The sequence below is a fragment of the Grammomys surdaster genome, unplaced genomic scaffold (genome assembly GCF_004785775.1).
Source record: "Grammomys surdaster isolate TR1022 unplaced genomic scaffold, NIH_TR_1.0 126131, whole genome shotgun sequence".
Taxonomy (NCBI): domain Eukaryota; kingdom Metazoa; phylum Chordata; class Mammalia; order Rodentia; family Muridae; genus Grammomys; species Grammomys surdaster.
Window position 1 is genome coordinate 5,265,043 of NW_021620939.1, and position 23,142 is coordinate 5,288,184.

Consider the following 23,142-nt stretch of genomic DNA (forward strand, 5'->3'; position numbering starts at 1 on the left):
CGGCAGGAAGAATTGTGAGAACCAGAGGGGTCGAGGACACTGGGAGAGCACCACTGGAGAAATCAACTAAGCAGGGCTCATGGGGGGCTCAAAGAGACTGACGTGGCAATTGTGGGGCCTGTATGTGTCTGTACTAGGTACTCTACATATGTTATTGTTGTTGGCTTGTTTATTTGGGGGAGGGGGTGGACTCCTGACAGTAGGAGTGGAGGCTGTCTCTGACTTTCTTCTTGCCTGCTCTTCAGACTGTTTTTGTCCAGCCTTGATGAGAGGGGCTTGTGCCTGGTCTTATTGTATCTTGTGCCATGTTTGGTCGGTGTCATTGGAAGCCCTGTTCTTTTTGAGGGCAAGGAGAGGATGGGAGAGTAGATCTGGGGGAAAGGAGAGATGGGGGAAACTGGGAAGATTAGAGGGAGGGGAAGCTGTGGTTGATATGTATTGTATGAGAGAATAAAAATAAAAAATAAAAAAAATTCAGGAAATGACTTACCAGAGACTGAAAAACCAAAAGGCCATATTTCTCTGTATTATCATCCAAAATCACGAAGAGTGTATCTAAGATATCCTGCAGAAACTGTAACACAAGAAACAAAGGGTTCATGTCTTAGGCTACATGCTCAAATATTCATATAGCAATGACTTTAGCTCCCAATAAACAACAAAACATGCTAAAAACAAGTAGTACCTGTCTCTTCCTAGCTAAGGTACAATTAGGTGGACTCGTCTTGGGGCTTTACATAGATCGAGGATCTTGTAGAAGATCTAAAGTGGTTCTTTTTATTGGGTGAACACTAACTTCTAAATAAAAAGCAATTATTAAAAAATCCAGATAGAATACCTTTTTTGAAATAAAAATAGTGGTTCTGATACCATATTCATTTTGAGATCACTTTTCTTGGGACTGGAAAGAGTTCAGCTGTCTTTCACTCTCTACTGTAGCCTAGTTATATGGAGTTTATCTGGATGAGGTTATAGTGCATTAGGATTCATCTACACAAAGTTGGATTTTGGTTTAGAAATTAGACTCTCAGGGGAAAAAAATGAAGCCAATGAGGGCTCTCAATGAAGAAAAAACCTGGTAATGTTATTTGTTGCTATTTTTTTGTTTTAAGTATATGCCTTCTCCCCCTTTTAAGGCTACAAAACTAAGGAATATAATAGTAAATAACAATGGGTTTTCTGAAGTACCTTGAAAAATGAAAATTCTGTTATCTTGTCAATCAAAGCATGTAAATGATACAACACTTAACAATTTTTTCAAAATAGTATGAGGTAAATTAGGGTTGTTCTATTGCTATTTATGGTCAATTCAAACCTCTTCCACTTTCTTCAGTAGAGCTTGGTCTACTATGTAGTACTTTCCTCCTGGCCTTGTGCTACTAGAAGTGCTTGGTACAATCTTAAGCTAAAGCCAACTGGGCAAACATGCTATTCAGAGCAGTCTTGAGAACACAACTGGGAAGGACAGTACCTCATTAGATGAGACATATCACAGATACACAGAGAAATCAGCCATGTCAAAGGATAAGAAAGTTCCCTAGCATGGACTCCAGGCAAAAAAAATAGGGCAAAACTAACAGCTACAAATTAACTGAAAGTATTTGTAGTGTTTATAAGCAAAAGCCCAGGTTTGTGTGTTGAAGGCTATAGAGTAAGGAAAACGACAAAGACCTAGAGAGAAGAAAACAAATTCATACAGCACAATCACTGGGATTGACTCTGAGCAGATACTTTTTACTGCTATCCTTTAGTGCCAGTTTTTCTGTAGGAAGTAAAACAAATCATGAAATAGGGTTTATAATTTAAATTATAATATAATTCTATATATTTATAATTATAAATAATTAAAATTATTTTATAATGTCTATGATATATATTACATATAATATCACAAGATATTACAGGCTACCATGATCATAGCAAAAACCTAATCAACTGTGTTTTCCTCTCTCTTTCTCTCTCTCTCTCTCTCTCTCTCTCTCTCTCTCTCTCTCTCTCTCTCTCTCCACACTCTGGATGTGAACCCTACAACTAACTACACAACCATGGACAATTTTGTGGGCTATTATCATTGAACAACCCTCTCTATTTAAAATGAAAAGAAGGGTCCCTATATTATATATCATTATTTTAGAGGTAATAACCCCTTATAAGAAAATAAAATAGCAAAGAAGCTTGAAAGAAAGAAAGAAAGAAAAAGAAAGAAAGAAAGAAAGAAAGAAAGAAAGAAAGAAAGAAAGAAAGAGAGAGAGAAAGAAAGACCTCCCAAATGATTCCTATTCATCTGTTATGTATTTGAAGAAATGGTCTTAGAGGCTTACTGGCAGAAATTATAGGGAAGGTCTTCTGCCCATATTCTGCCTTGGACAGTGTGCTTAGACCGAGTGAGAGACATACCTTAACAATTTCTTCCCCACTGACATGCCGCAGCCGCCCTAGTATGTCCATGATCCGGTCTGGGAAGGCCTTCCATTTCAGCAGAGCAAGGAGGTCCACTAGAAAGTAAGCCCCCAAAGGAGTGAACTTTATAAAGTTAAGCAAGGCCCACATTCTTTCAGACAGACAGGTGGGATCTAGGGAGACAGAATCTGATAACATTCTTTAGGTATTGGAAAAAAAAAAACAAAAATACATCTGTGCACCCTGCATGGAAACCCAAAACTACACAGCCATGGACAACTCTGTGGGCTATTACTGTTGAGTAACTACCTGTTGGGTCATGAAGAAGCAGCTTGTCTCCTAACACCTGCAAGCCATGTGGAGTAGCAACTGGAAACAATAGAATGTACCTTGTAGGTGCCATTACCTACCATTTTGTGTGAGTTTGGTAGATGAAAGTTGTGTAGAAATGAAGAAAGACTCTTTGGTGCTACGCTGGAAGATGAGACTGGAGGGAATATTAGGGCAGCCATTGTAGTCTTCTTTGCAGCAGGGTAGGCCCAGGTATAGGGCATGGTTGTTAAATGTGCTATTCTCATCACACTGGAGGTAAACAGAGAGAGCAGAGAGGATTTTCTAAGCACACAGTATGCAGAAACAAGGGAACTTCTGAGTTAATGCTTATTACTATCTTCCTAAGGTTACAGGTTCTCTGAAATGCTTTCTGTTCATAAATTTCTTGAACACAAAAGGATAATGTAGCCTCTATATGATATATAATCAACATTGGCTAGCAGCTATGCTGTGGCAACTGAGAACACCATGACCTCAAGTAGCAGGACTTGGAAACATATTAGTTAAAATTTTGACTTCATAGAAGAGTTGGCAATTGACTTCTTGGGCCTGTTGGCAGTAGTTGTGGGAGAAGGACCAATGTATCTAGAAAGGTAAAGCCTGACCACAATTGTCTTATTACCACCCACCAGTCCACTATGTCAAGTCCTCTGGACTGACCGATGGAAACTAGAGAAATGCAAGCATACTTAAGAATGACCATGGTGGGCTGAGGAATGGAGATGGAAGAAGGCCAGGTCCATACCTTATATACATAAAGCTCATGAATATCATCTGAGAGTGTGGTACCATCATCACGCATCAGCGGAGAGAACGCAAAGCCAAAGAGTTTCTTTTCTCCTTTGTCTTTTGCTGCAAGCAGAGCCAATTATTAGAAATCCCCTTACACTTGTCACTCACTCTTTCAAGCCTTAGCAATCTGATTGCAGGATAATGAGAAGTATGCTGGTCTGCATTTCTGTTTAATATCTCAAGGCATTATAGGCTCTCATGACCACAGTAGAAACTAAATTCTACTCTTGATAAGACAGGAAAGGGTTCTGTACAAAGGCAAATATCCCAAATAACATTGGACATTTCAGATACTAGGGAAAGTCAGTATTAGATTCCAAGGATGTTTTTACAAAATTATCTTCATTTATGTGTGTTTGTGCAAGCACATGTGTACTCCACATGTGTCTATGAGGCCAGAAGATCCTTGGAAGCTGGAGTTACAGGTGGTTGTGAATCATATGATGTCAATGTTGAGAACTGAATTCAGGTCCTTAAGAGCAGATGCTCTTAACTGCTGAGCCATCTCTCCAGCCCCAAATCCCATGGTATTGAACTATTGCTTTTTACAAGACAGCCTCTGGTGACATCCTATTTATGTTTCCTTATTTTCATGGCCTAATAACAAGAATCCTCACAATTCTACTTCACAAGTAGCGTTATTATTTTTATCCTCAAGGGAATATGAAGGGAGGTTTCACTCACTGGAACAATGTCTGAACTCAAAGCGGAGATGAGAGCCCCGGAATCTGTCGATGGGAATAGGTAATTTGATAATTTCTCCCCAACGAGGACTATTACTGTGGTAGAGGACAAAGGAGTGATATGAACTCCTATTTGGCTCTCCTGAGCCCAAGCTGATACAGTCCTGGAAAAGAAGAAAATAAGATGTTATATCTATAGAAGAAGCACCTACTGCTTCCCCCCCACACACACATATGTAGCAGAAGTGCAGCTTGGTCTTCATGCAGGTCCTCCAACAACTGGAGTGGGGGCTGTCGCTGAATCTGTTGCCTGACTGTGGATCCTGTTCCTCTAACTGGGCTGCCATGTCTGGCCTCAGTGAGAAAGAATAGGCCTAGTCCTGCAGTGACTTGATGAGCCATGGAGTGGGGAAGGCACTGGGGAGTGCTCTCCTTCTAAGAGGGAGAGGTGGGATTGGTACTGGGATGTAAAGTGAATAATTTTTTTTAAAGAAGCACCTCAATTTCTCTCTATCATTAAAATATTTTATTCTATATGAAGATCGTATTTTGGGACCCGACCAGATGATAATGTTTTTGACTTAAATTCAGTGCTTTTGAAAGTAACTGTATAGGCAGTATAATTATGCCAGGAATATCCAATCTGAGGCCCATCATGGGCCACAATGTCCAGTACATTTATAGATGACAACAAAATGTCAAAAGGCTGGGCATTTCTGGTGGCAGTCATAGCACATCTATTGTCCTTGGTTCAGAGCTGGCTGGTGCATCTGCATCATCACGGTAAATCCTATTCTTGCTAAGAAGGGCAGTAAGGAGTTCCATGAGAGAAGTCATCACTCATGACACCTTATCAGACCAAGAAGGAATCCTAAGTTATAAGGCAAAGACTGCTTTCTAATTTTTCTTAATGCCATGTTGAACTATTTTTAGGCTATCTCTGTCAACTTTTCATAAAGCAAGATAGACAGATCTAATCTGACTTTAGCCTTTAAACATTACTACAAAGATATAGACTTGGCACTGGTCTGCCCCTTTCCCTGCAAGGAATCTGCGGCAACAAAATTAAGGAGAGCTTCCTTTCCACAGACACATGAGTGGCTGATAGCTCTACTTCTCTGGCACTTTATTATATGAGCAATGATCATGTCTATCTCAATATTAAATTGAGTTTACTCTATGTTTTACAGTGATACACAAATTACTGTTTTATCTCTGTAAACAATCTCCTTTATTTCTGTCTTTTTTGGGAGATGATTTCAACTAATTTTGCCTTTTTCCTCTGTAGAGAAGAACTAATAACTCTCATTCTGTCTCCCTTATGGGGTTTTAGCCAGTACACCAAAGTGAGGCTTGTAAAAGGCTGATCTGACAAGTTCACTAGAAATGAAACCTAACTGTTGTTCACCATGGTCTTTAACATGACAGGACTGAGGAAAAAACAGACAACCTTAAAAACAGTCCTCTAGGTCTGCATTTTCAATGAAGAATAGCAAAGAATCCATGTGATCTATTGTTGGAAATAATTTTCTAGGACTGAATCTGTTCTTTTCTGTTCTAAACTTGGCACCAACGAGAGGATATCTAAATCCTATCCTCAATCAAATTATAAACATAATGATATCTCAAATAGTAAAAAGGCAAAGTAGAACCTAGTAATCACTGGAAAAAATAGGCAGCTCTATGCTCGGCAGGATGGAGAAGAGGTAACATGCAGGGCAGAACTAAAGGGAACAGGTCTAAACTGGAGTTACAGGCATGCAGGTCAGACACTAGGACGAATGAGTGTGAGGACTATTTGACATTAGGAATCCTTTTCAAATCACATTGCAAAATGTACAGGTTTTCAATAGATGAAAAATGAAGGCAGGGAAAATCATATGGAACAACTGAACTCAGTCCTGCCTAATGGGAATGAGCTCAGGACAAAGATAGTCCATGGAAACACATTAGCTTTCATATAAATTACCAACAAGCCTTACCTTCAAGATTTCTCCATCTGCATAAAGTACATACATGGTTACTTCAATATTCTTTTGTACACTCTTTCCCCCTCTTTCAAAGTCCCCCTTCTCCAGTGTTAGGTACAAATCATTGCGGATATCACCTGTTGAGGGGAAAATGCAATGTGCTCACGACCACAGACGCCACAGTGCCCCAAGTGCATAGGAAATCAGGCTAGCATTTGGGTCCTCAAAGCATTCCAAGCTTGGTTAATAACAATGGACTGTCCACCAGAACCGTGTGCAGCAGGAATCAGGTTAGTTATGTATTCTCTAAGTCTAAATTTTAAAGTGTTTGCTACAGCTAACTTAGAGAATGCTAGCTCAGATTACTGGTATTTAGACTGCCTCCAAGATGGCTGTAGTATAAGCCCCTCAAAGAAGGAAGATTTTAGAACTTATTTTAATGTTGTCTGTCTTGCTTATCATCCCTTTTCTTTCCCCCAAGAGATTCTTCTTTTATAGTTTTATTTTTACAACTCTCAAAACTTCAGAGTTTGTATAAAGGACACACTACTTTCTTGGAGATTTAATAAAATATGTTTATTACCTGGAGTCACAATGAGAGAAACAAAATTTGATTTTGTTTCAAGTGAGCATCTGGGTTTGGTCAGATACAAGTAGCACTGCTGTCTTTCTCAAACCAACTGTCTCTCCACTCTTGACTTTCAATGTGTCTTAGGCATCAAACTTTGACTAGGTTTAGCCTATATGCACAGGTTCTTTTGAGGTCTTCATGACTCTTCCTTCCATTCTCCAGGTCACCCTCCTAGTCTAGAAGTGCAAGCTAACAATCACACTTATGGATAGACACAGTTTTCAAAATAACTTGGCTCAAGTAGAGAAGAGCAGTCCATGACAAATATTTTTTCAGGAGCATGAAAAACTTTCTCTAGTATTGAAAGCCAGCTTGTTCCCTACGGCTCTCATGGAGGAAAAACAATGTCTAAGTTCATAAATGAATATTGCAAATGTGGGCAGGTTCGAGGACATCCACTTCTGTAGTTTACTCAAACTTTTCTATTTGGTTGGGTAATCTGTTCTTTAAATTCTGATGAATTTAGAAAATTAATCTGTTTCCTTTGTTTCAACCTTCCTAGCATACCACTAATAGTACTGATGTGTAGGAAGGGTGGGAAAGGCAGACAAAAAAGGAAACTCAAATTCACCAGTTTGTCATTGTCTGGTAACAGGCTGAATAAAATTAGTTCAGGATGTATTGAAAGCCCCTAAAGTCTAAAATTCAAACATAACTGAGAAATTTACTACTGACTATTGTTACTATCAAAGAATAAGTCAGAACTGATGACACGTGGAACTTTTAATAACTGAGACTGCCTCTAACAAAAGACTTAGTTGTACATTAGCTTTCCTGTGATATTTAAGTAATAATTTAGTCTTTAAAATAACTTAGCATTAATTGATAAGATAATTTTAATGTCTAACCTAAAGACATTTATGTGCTTGGTTTACCCTGGTTTTCAGTTTTTGGAAGTTATTTTAGAGACAGCCCACGTGGCTTTTAAAAGAAGAAGGTATCAGCTTGGCTATTTGAAATATTCTTCTAACACATACACACTTTGTGTGTCTATGGCTTTATGTGTAGGTCAACAATAAACCATCCCTTAGTGTCAAAATATTTCAAACTTAGCAATAACAATACAGAATGATAACACAAAAGTAGGTATACCTTGTAGACTGTTAGTGACAAAATTTGGTCTGTGTGGTTTTATTTAATGAGCTCATGGTTTTTGAGCAGAACATTTTATGTGAAAGTGCTAACAATTTTAAAATTAAAGGCTAAAGTAGATATTCCTTCCGTTTTTTTACTCTTTTTGAAAGAGAGTGCCTTTGTGATACACTTCAAAAGTTTTAATGCAAGTACTACCCTCTGAGGTACAGCCTGAAGCAGCTTGATTTCACCATGTCCCTCACTGCTCTTTATTTAGAGACTAAATCTGCTACACCAGAGATAATCTCAGAAAGGTATCAGGCTGCCTTATGGGTTGTAATATTGCAAACTATACCTCATTTTAAAAAATGACACTCTGTGAAGGTTAATGTTGCTAGAAGTTATGACAGGCTTCTTATCAAAAGGTCTCAGTGGTATTATTAAAATCACACTCTCTACTAATTGTCCTGGAATTAGGAGAAAACCTAAAAAGCAGGTGTGAGCAGCCAAAGTACGCCTTCCAGGTACTCTCCCAGGGTTCTTTCCACTCTTCAGTTGTTCCCCAATGCACATTGTATGTTCCCAAAACACATCAATGGAATCATGCATCAAAGTTAAGCCTCTGTCTTAAGGGAAAAAAATTAACACTCATTGACTGCAAGGAACTATTTTTCGAGGGAGGGAAGATGGCAGGCACTTTGTATTGCAGATGGCCAAGAGAGGGCTTGAGTGATAGTTTTGAAGGTTTATATGCTACTGCCTGGCTGATTGTATTTTAATCACTTAGAAATCATGTTAAAAGATGGATTCTTAGCATTTACTCATTGGGATTATAGTGGGTTTTGTGTACATATATTTACAAATATATCACTAGGTGATTTTAATACTCTTCCTAGTTTATACCATGGTAGTTTGCTGAGAAGGCAGTGCTGATGTTTTCTTAAGAGCAAAGGTCCAGGCACCCTTAGGCAGGCAGTTTGGAGAGTGCTTGGAAGGTGAGGTTTTTTTGTTTTTGTTTTTGTTTTTTTAAATGCAGAATATGGCAGTGCAGAGAGTTGTCCTGCTAATGGGCTGTCCTAATTTAGGATTTGGAGTTGGGCATCCCTGCCTCTCTTTGCCACACACTCTCTATTTTCTAATGATGGCAGAGGACTTCATATTTTATTTCTTTTTTTTAAAGGTTTATTTATTTAATATTTATGAGTACACAGTAGCTGTCTTCAGACACACCAGAAGAGGGCATCAGATTTCATTACAGATGGCTGTGAGCCACCATGTGGTTGCTGGGAATTGAACTCAGGACCTCTGGAAGAGCAGTCATCTTAACAGCTGAGCCATCTCTCCAGCCCCATATTTTATTTCTGAGTGCTTAGTATTAGTACTCGGGTGCCATGCAACATTGTTTCTTGCCTGGAGATGAATTAATTGGGTTCATTCTTGTAAGAGAGCCTCAGAATAAATTGTCTCCTCCTCTTTCACAGCTCTTACAGTAGCCAGTGTCAGCTGTTGATATAGCCACAGGTCACACAGACTAGTTACTTAACAGAAGGCAGCGATAGGCAAGCTTCCTATACACATCTGATAGTATTTTAGGTATCATGAGTCAGTTGTATATTTTGTTTTCACAATCCTTTATTATGTTAAAAAGTTAGAAGGTAGAAGGATCTAGTTTGAGACCAATCTATATTATATAAAGAGATACTTTTTTTTTTTTTTTTTTTTTTTGGTTTTTCGAGACAGGGTTTCTCTGTATAGCCCGGGCTGTCCTGGAACTCACTCTGTAGACCAGGCTGGCCTCGAACTCAGAAATCCGCCTGCCTCTGCCTCCCGAGTGCTGGGATTAAAGGCGTGCGCCACCACCGCCCGGCAAGAGATACTTTCTTAAAAGACAATTACAAACATTTTTGGCAGGCAAGTGCCAAAAGAAAAAAAAAAAAGACTTCTGGGTTCTGGGTAGATTTGGCTCAGGAGACGTGTGTGTGTGTGTGTGTGTGTGTTTAACTTCTACTATATATTTAAAAATATCCAGATTCCTGTGAACCTATAAAAACAATTTCTGGAAGCAAAAGTTTGAACCTGAAGCCTCATTATCATGATAGGAATTGGTCTGAAATACTTCTTTAGGATCCTTATAAAGGAAGAGTTCTGAGAAGGCAACACTGCTGTTCAGTCTCCAGAAACCTTAGCATGTAGGGGAATACTCTTGACAGTCTGGCCTCCCAAAATGTGCATCCTAGTGACTCTAAAAAAACACTGCACATTGCATACTTGTTTCTTTTAGTATTCTTCTTATTGATAACAGAATTTCTGTCTAGTTGAGACACCAGAACATTCTGCTAGCAAGATTATCTCTTGTTAAATATTATAGCCTTGCTTGGGAATTTTGGATTATATGTATCACATCATTCTGGCCTCTCTGCAATTCCATCCTGGTAGAAATGACTCATCAGGTCCCTACAGATTTGGGTATATGAACTGGCTCATAGTCTATATTTTAGAGATATGGCCAAAGCCTCGTTTGGTAAATACTAACCAGAGTCCCATGAACACATCTATAGCAATCAATCTAACACTGGACTTGTGGCTAATTCTTCCCTAAAAGTCTTATTTGTATGTGTTTGCCCTTTTTATGAGCTATGTCTTAGCATAACTAAAAAGAAAAATGTTTTACTTTTCTGACTGTGTTGCTCAGAATAAGAACTACTCATTTTCTTTATAATTGGAATAATCCATCATGACTATATCTCATTTAAAAGTCCTTTCTTCTTTCTACACACTGAAGACTTGTTAAAATATTTTTAAGTCTCCTCAGATCTTAATGAACACCCAAAGAAATATATGGTGTTTTAGATTAGGCTGGTAGCTTCTCTTTTAGTTCTTGTCAATTACCCAGGAAGGTGAGACTGATGAAGGATTAATAATGTCCATGACACCCCACCCCAGGATTACAACATTCCATGAAACAGATGGTGATGGGAACAAGGCAGGCAATAAACAGTCAGGACACACAAAATCAAGAACTTACACCCAACTATCTTCATCTCTGCATCAGAAAGAAAGGGGCGAGAATGAGGGGGACAGCACAGAGAAAAATAAGAACAATTAAGACAAACAGGAAAAGAGAAAGAAACATCACTTGTAGGTCAGTGATGAAACATGCACTTTTTATTAAGGATCAAAGAAAATGATAAGAGTGTATTTACAGCACAAAGGCAAAAATCAGAGGGTCCTTAAGAGGGCTGGTGAGTGTGCATAGCTGTTCTCTAATGTGTAAGTCTAGAGCAACCCAGGGACAAATCCTGTTGAACTTAGATCTGACTCAGCAGGAATGACCCACCCATAACCAATGCAGAGTACTTTCTAAGTTATGGCACATTCTCTCTTTTAGTTTGAACTTAAGTTTCATTTCTTGTTATTGTGAGTGTGTATGCATGTATGATATGTGTATGTGTGTGGGTTGTGGGAGCTCTGATGTATGTATAAAGGTCAGAGGACAATTTTCAGGAGCTAGTTCCATCATGGTTCTGGGGATTAAACTCAAGATTTACACAGCAAGTAGTTTTACTTCATTAACCACCTCGCCAGTCCTAAAACATGGTCCTTTCAAAAAATTTTTTTAAATTTTTAAATGTGTGTGTATGTGTGTGCTGCACACCCATGCACATATGTACTTTTATGACTTTGAAGGCCATGCGAGAGAGTCAGATCCCCTGAAGCTGTAGTTACAGTATTTGTGACCCATACAATATGAGAACTTTGAACTGAACTCCAGTCTTCTACAAGAGCAGTGAATATTCTTAACTACTGAGCCATCTTTCAGTCCCAAGACACAGTTCTTAAAGAGGTTCCCAAACCAGCACCCCTAAGAACTGGTAAAAAAGCCAAACTGCTAAGCCCTGACCCAAAAAATCACAAACTCTTGAGGTGGCTACAATAATCTGTTTTTCTAAGTCTTGCAAATAATTCTGATTCATATTAATAGTAACGAACCACTGCTTTAGGGGAAGACTTATTCTAGTTAAAGCAATACACTAATGCATAAGTGAACTTTTATATTAAGATAGAAGACCATTAAGATAGAAAACCAACTAATTTGAAACTTGGCCCATATCAACTAGAGAGTAAATACCCTTAGAAATTCAAGGCTTTGAAAACAGGTCAAACTACTATACATCTCACAGAACTACAAAAGAATTCTGGAATTCCACTTAACCTCAGGACACAGGCTTGCCAGGAAAGATATAAGAGGCTACAGAAGGTGTTGGCACACTGCTGCTGGCTTAAGTATGGTCTACAGGAAGGGTACAGCAGCTTCTTCAACAGGATATTTCAAGCATGTCACAATATATTGGCTACTAGAGTTTTCTGAGGCATTATTGTGGCTAAATGTTGACCCATGAGTCCTTGGAAATGATATGAGTATCTACTTGTTCCCCTGGAACATCTGTCCTAACCCAGTCTTTCCTACTCATCATCTTTTAAAACATAGGGAAGGACTAAGGGTATGCTATAGAGTCATTAGCTTTTGTACTTGATAAAAATAATCTTGAAGAAAGGAGAAAACAAAATACTGTGATTAGCCAATAAAAGGTTTTATGTGCTTAGTTTAAAATAAATGAAAAGATGGCTTAGTTGGTATAGTGTTACTTGCGCAAACATGAGGACCTAAATTCAAATCCCTAGTACCATGTAAAAAGCCAAATACTGTAGCATGTGTCTGTAACTCTAGCATTTGAGGGTATGGAAACATAAGTTTCCCAAAGGCTTGCTTGCCAGCTGGTCTAGACAATTGGTGAGTTCCATGTTCAATGAGAAGCCTTGTCGCAAAAAAAAAAAAAAAAAAAAAGAAGAAGAAGAAAAAAGAAAAAAAAAGACAGAAAATACTTAGTGTCAACCCTTTGGCTTTTACGTACACATATGTGTACACAACACATACACTTACACACTTACACACACACACACACACGACAAAGAACAAACTATGAGCTCTGTGTGGTATGGCTGACCTGTAATAGCAGCATTTGGGAGATAGAGGCAAGAAGATCAAGAGTTCAAGGCCAGCCTCACTTATACTTACTTATACAAGAAGCACAAAGCCATCATTTCTCAATCAAGGCTAAAATTTCCATATCTATTTGTTCTCTTACAATACAACATGGCATTTCCTGTTTGGCATGCCTTTTTACGAGGCTTTCAGGGCAATGGTTCTCAGAATCCCTGCAGTATCACTGTTACCTCTTGCTCTGAGTCACAAGCAGGACTAGAAGGCTTAGTCAGGGTCTGAGCTGTGGTACACAGGAGGTCTTCTGCTTTCAGCACCCACCTGACATGTGTATAAATGCTCATGGAAAGCAATGAAAAGATGTCAGAATGACCATTTTAGAGATGACATGTGAGGCATCTGTGCCAGGGTCTGGCTTAACTCCTCCATGCAGCTCTATCTAGCAACATGTTTTGACAGGGATCTCTCTGGGCCAGCCCAACAAAAATAGACCTCTCCATATGAGTATCTAGTAGTTTCTGCCAAATGCTGGGTACTTTAAAAATAAGGATCACAGCTTACGAGTAATTCTAATTTTTCATTTACTATAATTTCTCAGACTTTAGTGTTGATAAGCTCACAGTTACTGACATAGTTTCTTTTCTATTCTTGTGCCATGTGTCCATGTGTCAAGAAGATGAAGTTGCAACTTCTTGTAAGTTGGCCAGTACTGAGAAGCCGTGGGACTTTTGCAATCCAGGTGCAATACTCTCTTAGAAGAAGGGTGCCCCAGTTTCAGAAGTAGGGATGGCTGGGACTTATAACTCTGCAAGGCTTCTCTTCCTGTAGTCATTGTTCCCAAGACCACAGACACATGAGTGTACACATTCATGGGCACATACACAGACATGCATATGTACAAACATGTACAAAAGTGTATACACATACATACACATGCAACTGCTTGAGAGAGAAGTACTCTACTTGCTGTCTGAGCTATCTCTCAGCCTTTTTGTACATTTTGACTGAAGTTTATTTCTTTCCAGATTCTGGTTAGTCAGTTTTAATTCCAGAAACTATTAGGAAATTAATGTCCAAATAGTCTACAAAAAACCTAGAAGAAAGGAAGGACTTAAAGGACTCATATAATTCCACAGTTAGCATTTGATATCTAATTTTGAAAGGTCATTAGGTCAATTTTGGTCAGCCTCTATTCTCCTTTCAAAACCATGGCTGCAAAGCTAGAGACTGTTGTTTGTGCTTTTCTTTCCCTGGTTATGGGGAATAGACAGGTCTGAAGAATGGGATCAGGAAAAGTATAGGAGTATTCCAATGGAATGCTCACCTGCACAACAGGCAGATGGAGGCCCTTCATAAGCATGAAGTCTCTTAGCGCTTAGCAATAAACATAATTGATCTAGCTGGCCTAAATTTGCCATCCAAAGAGCCCCCTGTGTTCATGAGTTAGAAATAAAGGCTATGCACAGCAGCCTGCTCTGCACTCAGTGTCCATGGGGAGAGCATGAAGGCAATATAAAATAAATTTGGGCAAGATAGAGTAGCTGGAAGGCAGTAGAACCCAATTTGTGGAACTTCTTTATCCTTAAGTTACACTTCTCTTTGGGTGAGTATTGGCAAATGTTTCCAACAAGAGGATTAGTGAAGAAGCAGAAAGAACGAACAGATGACATCTGGAGTAGTACAATTTAGTCCGTCCTGACCTGGCTCTTCTCAGCAAAACAAGCTTTGTATAAGGAATTAAAATTCAACTAAAGGCCAGTCTGCTTCTCCTAGACCGTATCCAGACAACCAGGTATTTGCCTGTTCTGAGATCCCATTCCTTCACACCATCTTGATTATTGAACTACCTGCCATCAATCTCTGCCCAGCCCTTTCCCATCTAACAGCTGCTTCAGTTCCAGCAGCCCATTTGGATCTACCTTAGTCCACCTAGTAGAAAGCATGAGCCTAGTATCTGCCTAGTAGAGCATACCTGAGAGGCAATGCATTCCTACTTTCTTCCCTGGACTTCCATAGAGATACTGAGAAAATGACCAGGCAGTAATATGTAGAGCACCTAAATCTACATATATAGATTTTGTGTGATATAGAGTTTCTGTTACATTAAAATGTACTTACAACTCCTACACAAATGGCAGTTTCTGATAGTGTAAGCAAATATTCTGATAATTTCTTCCCCTTAAGCAGGAAATTCTTGAAAAGAAATTCTCAACTAGGGAACATAATGGAAGATGTGGCTACAAAAACACATCTCTATGAAGAAATTTCATGTTGATTCTCTTATCACCCAAATTCCCCAAAGTCTACCTGCTGAACTGTCATACTGCACTGAGGAACATGGTATGGGGCTTCTGGTAAAGCACCAAGGCTTATGAGACCCATCTACTGATGGAAACTATACTCAGCAACCTGACTTGGGAGGCGGAGACTTTAATAGCTCACCTAAATGGCTTACTACTTGCTTAAGGAAGGAGCACTAAACTCTATCCTGCTAATGCCTCCCTCCCCATCCCCAAGTAGTTCTTCCTACCTGGCATGATAACATCAGGAAATCCTAATTTTCTTGTAATTGCTAATCCTCTATTAAATATCATGGGATTTTCTCTCCGGATCTGATCCATGTCACCACGAAAAAGCTGAAGGGAAATAATAAGACCTACGAAAACAAAACATTTTCTTATTCAGAACCACACATCTACCTGGTGCATAGTACTACTAAGAAAAAACACCAAGTTTGGTCTCTTTTCCATCACTCCTGGCGCAGTGCTAGAGATAGAACCTATGATTACATGTTGGGCAAGCACATTATCAATAACCTACACCATTGCCCTGATAGTTTTCTTAGCAAATTAATCAAAGTAGAAAATATTACTTATTTTGAAGAAGCACAATTAGAAAGCTAAAAAATTAAGGTGATCTCAACATCACATAAAATTAGTCCATTAAACACAGACTAGAATAAAGTCATAGAGACTGAGTTGCCTCCTTCCAGCTTTTCAGTACCCTGCCTAGGGCCTGCCTGTCCCCTGCACAATTCACAACATTGTGGATGAACTATACAAGTTGTGCATTCAGGAACTTAGACAAACTGCAAGGCCCTAGGTTCAATATCCAATACTATCAAGCAATAATAATAAAACCATGAAAGAGGTTCTCAGGACACACATACTATAGATTTTAGAGAAATTAATTGGTCCTCAACCTTTGTAGCCTGTGATATGGGTCTCCTTTGCAGATCTTCCCACCTGGGAAGTATTTATCAACAAGAAAAACTGCCTGGCTTTGTGGAGATCTTACACTGTTATATAAAACTAACTTTTAATTTCCAACAAGTATGATGAAAATTAAATGAGAAATTATATAAAAGAGGTTATGAAATGACTTGAAGGTAGAAACTAAGGAAAAACACACAATTCTATATAAATTAGATTTACAACAGTATATAAAAGCTCTTATGCTTTTAAGTAGTGGTTTAATTTAATAATAAATATTCAACCTATAAAACAATCTACAGTGTAAAATTTCACTAAGATTCATATATAAATTATTTAGATATAGGCTAAAAGGAAGGTAAAAGAAATTGAAGTTGATTAAGATGAAAGCTACTTTCAAAGACTTTCTTTCTAGTTCCAGACTCTTCACTAATTCATTATTGTCAGTCTTTCTTCATGAAACTGACATTCAACAGGAATAGAAAGAAAACTGATATTGATATTTGTCTTTTTGTTAAAGAAAATGGACTTTGCAATGTAATAAACCTTAAAATACTTTTCACACTTGACTGTAGTTCAAGTTTGCAAAGTGTACAGAGTTCATTATTAAAAAGATCAAACTGTATTTTAGTCAGCAGATACTAAAAAGGTCTTAAATGACTACATAAAGAACTACTACTAGAAAATTCCTAGGAAGGAAACAATGTAGATAGGAAACTAAATTTTACACAGCACAGTAAAACAACATCAACCACTACAGTCTTAAACGATTAGCACATACAAATGCAACACAAAATTTTCTAGCCAAAGAAATACATCACCATGGCTGGCACTGGGGGCAGAGTACTTGGTACTTGACTTTCGAATGATGTTCTCATGAATCTGGGTCCATTCACTCTCATTATTACATCTGTAACAGAAGGATACATTTTACGGCTCATGACCAAGGACAGGTAAGATTCTGCACAGAGCCTTACCAACCTAAGACAGAAATGCATTACTTTTGATAATGCATATTCCACGACAGGTAAGGAAGGCATCCTCGGCAGAAAGACCTAGGACAGGCTCAGTCTTGTTTATGAAATAAAAAAGGGGGAGAGTTGGAGAGCTTTTGGGGCTGCTTGGCAAGAATCTGACATTGGCCAAGGTCAAGGAAATGGGCTTCAGGAAGGAATCTGACATTAAGCTAGAACAAAAAAGTAATTTCAGGCAGGAATCTAAATCTTGGCTAGAACAAAGAAGTAGGCTTCAGGCATGAAAATGACTTTGGGCTAAAGTAGGCTCAGATATTTTGGTCATCCTGATAAGCCCTTAGAAACGGGAATAATAATGGGACTTTGTTTATTCCCTTGCTTGTTCTTTGACTATTTGTGTTTATTGTCTTGCTTGTTCCTTGACTATATGCATCTATTGTATCATTAGTTCCTCAACCTAGAACTGACCTTAATACTTGTATGTAATTAGAATGTTATAAAAGCAAATTTGGGGGGAAAAAAGAAAAATAGGGTAAAGAGCTAAACAGAATTCTCAACAGAGGAATCTTGAATGGCCTTGAAGCAATTAAAGAAATGTTCAATGTTCTTAGTCTTCAGGGAACTGCAAATCAAAATGACCCTGAGATTTCATCTTATACCCATCAGAATGCAGAATGGCTAAGATAAAAAACTCAAGCTACAGCACATGCTGGCAAAGATGTGGAGAAAGGTAAACATTTATCCATTGCTGATGAGAGTGCAAAACTTGTACAACTACTCTGGAAATCAATCTGGCTGTTTCTCAGAATATTGGAAATAGTTCTACCTAAAGACCAAACTATATCGATCCTGACCACACACCTAAAAGATGCTCCACCATACTACAAGGACATGTGGTCCACTATGTCTACAGCAGCTTTATTTGTAATAGCCAGAAGCTAGAAACAACTCTGATGTCCCTGAAGAATAGATACAGAAATTGTGGTTCATTTACACAATGGAATATTATTTGGCTATTAAAAACAAGGACAATAGAAGTGTTACAGGCAAATGGATGAAACCAGAAAATATTCTGAGTGAGGTAACCCAGACCCAAAAGGATATGCATGATATGTCCTCACTGATAAGTGGATATTAGCCATAAAATACAGGTACCATGCTACATTCCACAGACCCAAAGAAGGTAAACAAGAAGGAAGGCCCAAGCAAGGATGCTTGAATCTCACTTAGGGGAATAAAATAGTCATAGGAGGCAGATGGAGGAAGGGATCTAGGTGGGAGAGGAGAGGGGAAGGGAATAGAAGGGCTACAGGTCAGGTGGGGAGAGATAGGGCAGAGGCCCGAAGAGTCAGGAGAATGAATGGAAGTCTGCAGCTAGGGTAGGAGGCATCTCTAGGACATGCCAGAGACCTGGGATGGGGGAGGCTCCCAGGAATCAATGGAGGTGACCTTAGTTGAGACTCATAGTAGTAGGGATATGGAATTGGAAGAGGCTACCACTTGAAGCCAGACAGGACACCTAGTGAAGGAATAAGTACACCAACTCACCCACAAAACTTTTGACACGTAATTTGTCCTGCCTACAAGAAATGCAGAGACAAAAATGGAGCCAAGACTGAGGGAAACACCAACCAATAATTGGACCAACTTGAGACATATCCCATGGGCAAGCACTAATTCTTGATGCTATTAATGGCTTTCTGTTATACTTGCAGATAGGAGCCTAGCATAACTGTCCTCTGAGAGGTTTCACCCAGCAGATGAACCACCAAACAGCATACAAGCTGGACCTAGTGCCATTCCCCTGTACATATGTAGCAGATGTGTAGTTAGGTCTTCATGTGGGCCCCGCAATAACTGGAGCAGGGGCTGTCCCTAAAGCTGTTGCCTGTCTGTGGAATCCATTCTCCTAACTAAGCTATCTTGTCTGGCCTCAGTGGGAGAGAACAGTCCTAGCCCTGCAGAGACTTGATGTGCTAGGGTATAGGGGATACCCAGGGGAGGAACTTCTACCCACTCAGAGGACAAGGGGAGGAAGGGATGGGGGAAGAGACTGTGAAGTGGGCTCCAGGGGGCAGCAACTGGGATGTAAGTTGAATAAATAACTGAATTAACGAAAAAAAGAAGAATTTAAATCATTTGGCCTGGTGGCTCACTGTGTACCAATAAGTTTGAAGAGAAAAAGATTTCTTTTCTTTTTTTGTTTGTTTGTTTTTTGTTTTGTTTTTCGAGACAGGGTTTCTCTGTGTAGCCCGGGCTGTCCTGGAACTCACTCTGTAGACCAGGCTGGCCTCGAACTCAGAAATCCGCCTGTCTCTGCCTCCTAAGTGCTGGGATTAAAGGCATGCGCCACCACTGCCCGGCCTGGATTTCTTATTCTTATACAGAAACAAGTATATTTTACAATTAGATAAGGCTCTTTTACTGTTAAATATAAAAGATCGACACTTCGGCAAAGAATAGAAACTAAACTGAAACCTTGCATATACGTATATAAGAATATGTATATTAACAGATTTTATAGATATAAAATCTTGAGACTTTAAAATGAATGCTTGCTAGATGCACACACATAAACATTATATCATATATATATGAATATCTCTCTATATCTCTATCTATCTATCTATCTATCTAGAGAGAGAGAGGCATATATACATATGTTTTTGGGGGTGCTAAGAATCAAATAGAAAGCCTCATGCTACTAAGCACAGTTTGGCCACTGAGCTACATCACCAGGTATGCATATTTTTTTGAGTGGGAAAATACCTTCAACTCTAAAGTAGAGTGAGTTCTTTGTTTTCTTGCTCTGTGCGTGTGAGCATGCACACACACACACACACAGACAAACAGACACACAGACACACACACACACACACACACACACACGAATGCACGGGAAAGAGAGACAGACACACAGAGAAAAACAGAGAGATAAAATTCCTGCTAAGAAAGGTTTCTCTTAACAACTACTACTACTTAGAAACTCCCATAACATTAGCTTTTATTTCTTCACTATATGAATAATTAATGTAGTATATTTAACAGTTGAGGTGACAATTTGCGTAAGTGTTCAGTAAATGAACACTCAAACCTGACTAACACATGAGCTGCATTTCTGGCCTAAATAGTTTGTCTGTTCAGTGTTATATCCTGGTAGCATTTTATTATTAGATGACCCAAATGTGATCACTTCCTGAAATGTAAAAAAAAATGCTAATGGATATCCCTTTATAGTATATACTTAAGCTTGAAATACATCCATTTAAGGAAAAAGGGACCAATGATATTTTACTGGGTAATATAAAACTTAAGAGCTTACATACTACTCCCCTGTCTGGTCCTTTGGGCTGGGGCAGACACAGAATTGGTCTGCTCCTGTGGAGATACTGACTCCTGAGTCATCCTAGAGGAGCCACTGCACTCAGAGCAGCCAGTAAGAACTCCATCTAACTCCCTAAGCCCCAAAGATACATCTGGGAGCCAGGGACAGTCAGGACACAGCAGCTACCCAAACCCCACCCCTCTGGAATTCCACTTCCCTTCTTCCCCTGACTGTTCCTTTGGGCTGGGGCAAACACAGAGTTGGTTCTGCTCTTGTCCTGTGGAGATACTGACTCCTGAGTCATCCGAGAGGAGCCACTGCACCCAGAGCAGCAGACACCAAGGAGATTAGGATCATAAGACTACAGAGACTTCTGGACTCTGAGGAGCTCTGCAACAAGCAGATAACTGGAAATACAGACTCCAGTCTCACACAGTGAGGGCAGGTAACACTAGAGTTAACCAGAGGGCGAAAGGCAAGCACAAGAACGTAAGCAACAGAAACCAAAGTTTCTTGGCATCATCAGTACCCAGTTCTCCCAATATAGCAAGCCCTGAACACCCCATCACATCGGAAAAGCAGGATTCAAAATTAAAATCACTTCTCATGATGATGATAGAGGATTATAAGAAGGAATTAAGTAACTCCCTTAACGAAATACAGGAGAGTACAAGTAAACAGGTAGAAGCCCTTAAAGAGGAATCACAGAAATCCCTTAAAGAACTGCAAGAAAACACAAAGAAGGAATTAAACAAAAACATTCAGGATCTGAAAATGGAAATGGAAACAATAAAGAAAGCTCAAAGGGAGACAACCATGGAGATAGAAAACCTAAGAAAGAAATCAGGAGTCATAGACGCAAGCATCACCAACCGAATACAAGACATAGAAGAGAGAATCTCAAATGCAGAAGATACGGTGGAAAATATTGACACAGTTGTCAAAGAAAATGCAAAATGCAAAAAACTCCTAACTCAAAACATCCAGGAAATCCAGAGCACAATGAGAAGACCAAACCTAAGGATAATAGGTATAGATAAGAATGAAGATTCCTAACTTAAAGGGCCAGTAAATATTTTCAACAAAATTACTGAAGAAAACTTCCCTAACCTAAAGAACAAGATGCCCATAAACATACAAGAAGCCTACAGAACACCAAATAGACTACACCAGAAAAGAAATACCTCCCGTCACATAATAATCAAAACATCAGATGCACAAAACAAAACAAAAAATACTAAAAGCAGTAAGGGAAAAAGGTCAAGTAACATATAAAGGCAGACCTATAAGAATTACACCAGACTTCTCACCAGAGACTATAAAAGCCAGAAGAGCCTGGACTGACATCATACAGACCCTAAGAGAACACAATTGCCAGTCCAGATTACTATACCCAGCAAAACTCTCAAACACTATAGATGGTGAAACCAAGATATTCCATGACAAAACCAAATTTGCACAATATCTTCCCACAAACCCAGCACTTCAAAGGATAATTGATGGAAAACGCCAACACAAGGAGGGAAACTACAACCTAGAAAAAGCAAGGAAGTAATCTTCCAACAACCCCAAAAGAAGATAACTATACAAACATAACTTTACCTCTAATAACAAAAATAACAGGAAGCCACAATCATTTTTCCTTAATATCTCTTAACATCAATGGTCTCAATTCCCCAATAAAAAGACGCAGACTATCAGACTGGATACACAAACAAGACCCAGAATTTTGCTGCATACAAGAAATGCACCACAGTGACAAAGACAGACACTACCTGAGAATAAAAGGGTGGAAAACAATTTTCCAAGCCAATGGTCCCAAGAAACAAGCTGGAGTAGCCATTCTAATATCAAATAAAATCGACTTTCATCCAAAATTAATCAAAAAAAGATAAGGAAGGACACTTCATACTCATCAAAGGAAAAATCTACCAAGGTGAACTCTCAATTCTGAACATCTATGCTCCAAATGCAAGGGCACCTACATACATAAAAGAAACTTTACTAAAGCTCAAAACACACATTAAACCTCACACAATAATAGTGGGGGATTTCAACACCCCACTCTCAGCAATGGACAGATCATGGAAACAGAAACTAAACTGAGACACTTTGAAATTAACAGAAGTTATGAAACAAATGGACTTAACAGACATCTATAGAACATTTCATTCCAAAACAAAAGAATATACCTTTTTCTCAGCACCTCATGGTACCTTCTCCAAAATAGACCATATAATTGGTCACAAAACAGGCCTCTACAGATACAAAAAGATTGAAATAATCCCTTGCATCTTATCAGATCACCACAGTCTAAGACTGGTCTTTAATAATGACAAAACCAATGGAAACCCACGTGCACATGGAAACTGAACAACTCTCTACTGAATGATGACTTGGTCAAGGAAGAAATAAAGAAAGAAATTAAAGACTTTTTAGAATTCAATGAAAATGAGGACACATCATACCAAAACTTGTGGGACTCCATGAAGGCAGTGCTAAGAGGAAAACTCATAGCTCTAAGTGCCTACAAAAAGAAACTGGGAAGAGCACACACTAACAACTTGACTTCGCAACTAAAAGCTCTAGAACAAAAAGAAGCAAATACACCCAGGAGGAGTAGAAGGCAGGAAATAATCAAACTCAGGGCTGAAATCAACCAAATAGAAACAGAAAGAACTGTAGGAAGCCGCGGCGGGTGCTGGCAAAATCCGCCATTGGAAGATGGCGCTGACATCCGGTATTC

General features: G+C 39.0%; 1 protein-coding gene across 1 annotated transcript in view; it reads right to left on the bottom strand.

Moving 5' to 3' along the window:
* Dock3 (dedicator of cytokinesis 3) overlaps positions 1 to 23,142 on the bottom strand; it is a 200,895-nt gene that overhangs the window by 94,198 nt on the left and 83,555 nt on the right. The window contains exons 9-16 of the mRNA XM_028756841.1: positions 16,919 to 17,007; positions 15,416 to 15,541; positions 6,191 to 6,315; positions 4,210 to 4,372; positions 3,479 to 3,585; positions 2,811 to 2,982; positions 2,398 to 2,495; positions 491 to 574 (exon numbers count right to left, since the gene is read on the bottom strand). Coding sequence (XP_028612674.1) covers positions 491 to 574; positions 2,398 to 2,495; positions 2,811 to 2,982; positions 3,479 to 3,585; positions 4,210 to 4,372; positions 6,191 to 6,315; positions 15,416 to 15,541; positions 16,919 to 17,007 — 964 coding nt within the window. The remainder of the gene's footprint in view (positions 1 to 490; positions 575 to 2,397; positions 2,496 to 2,810; positions 2,983 to 3,478; positions 3,586 to 4,209; positions 4,373 to 6,190; positions 6,316 to 15,415; positions 15,542 to 16,918; positions 17,008 to 23,142) is intronic.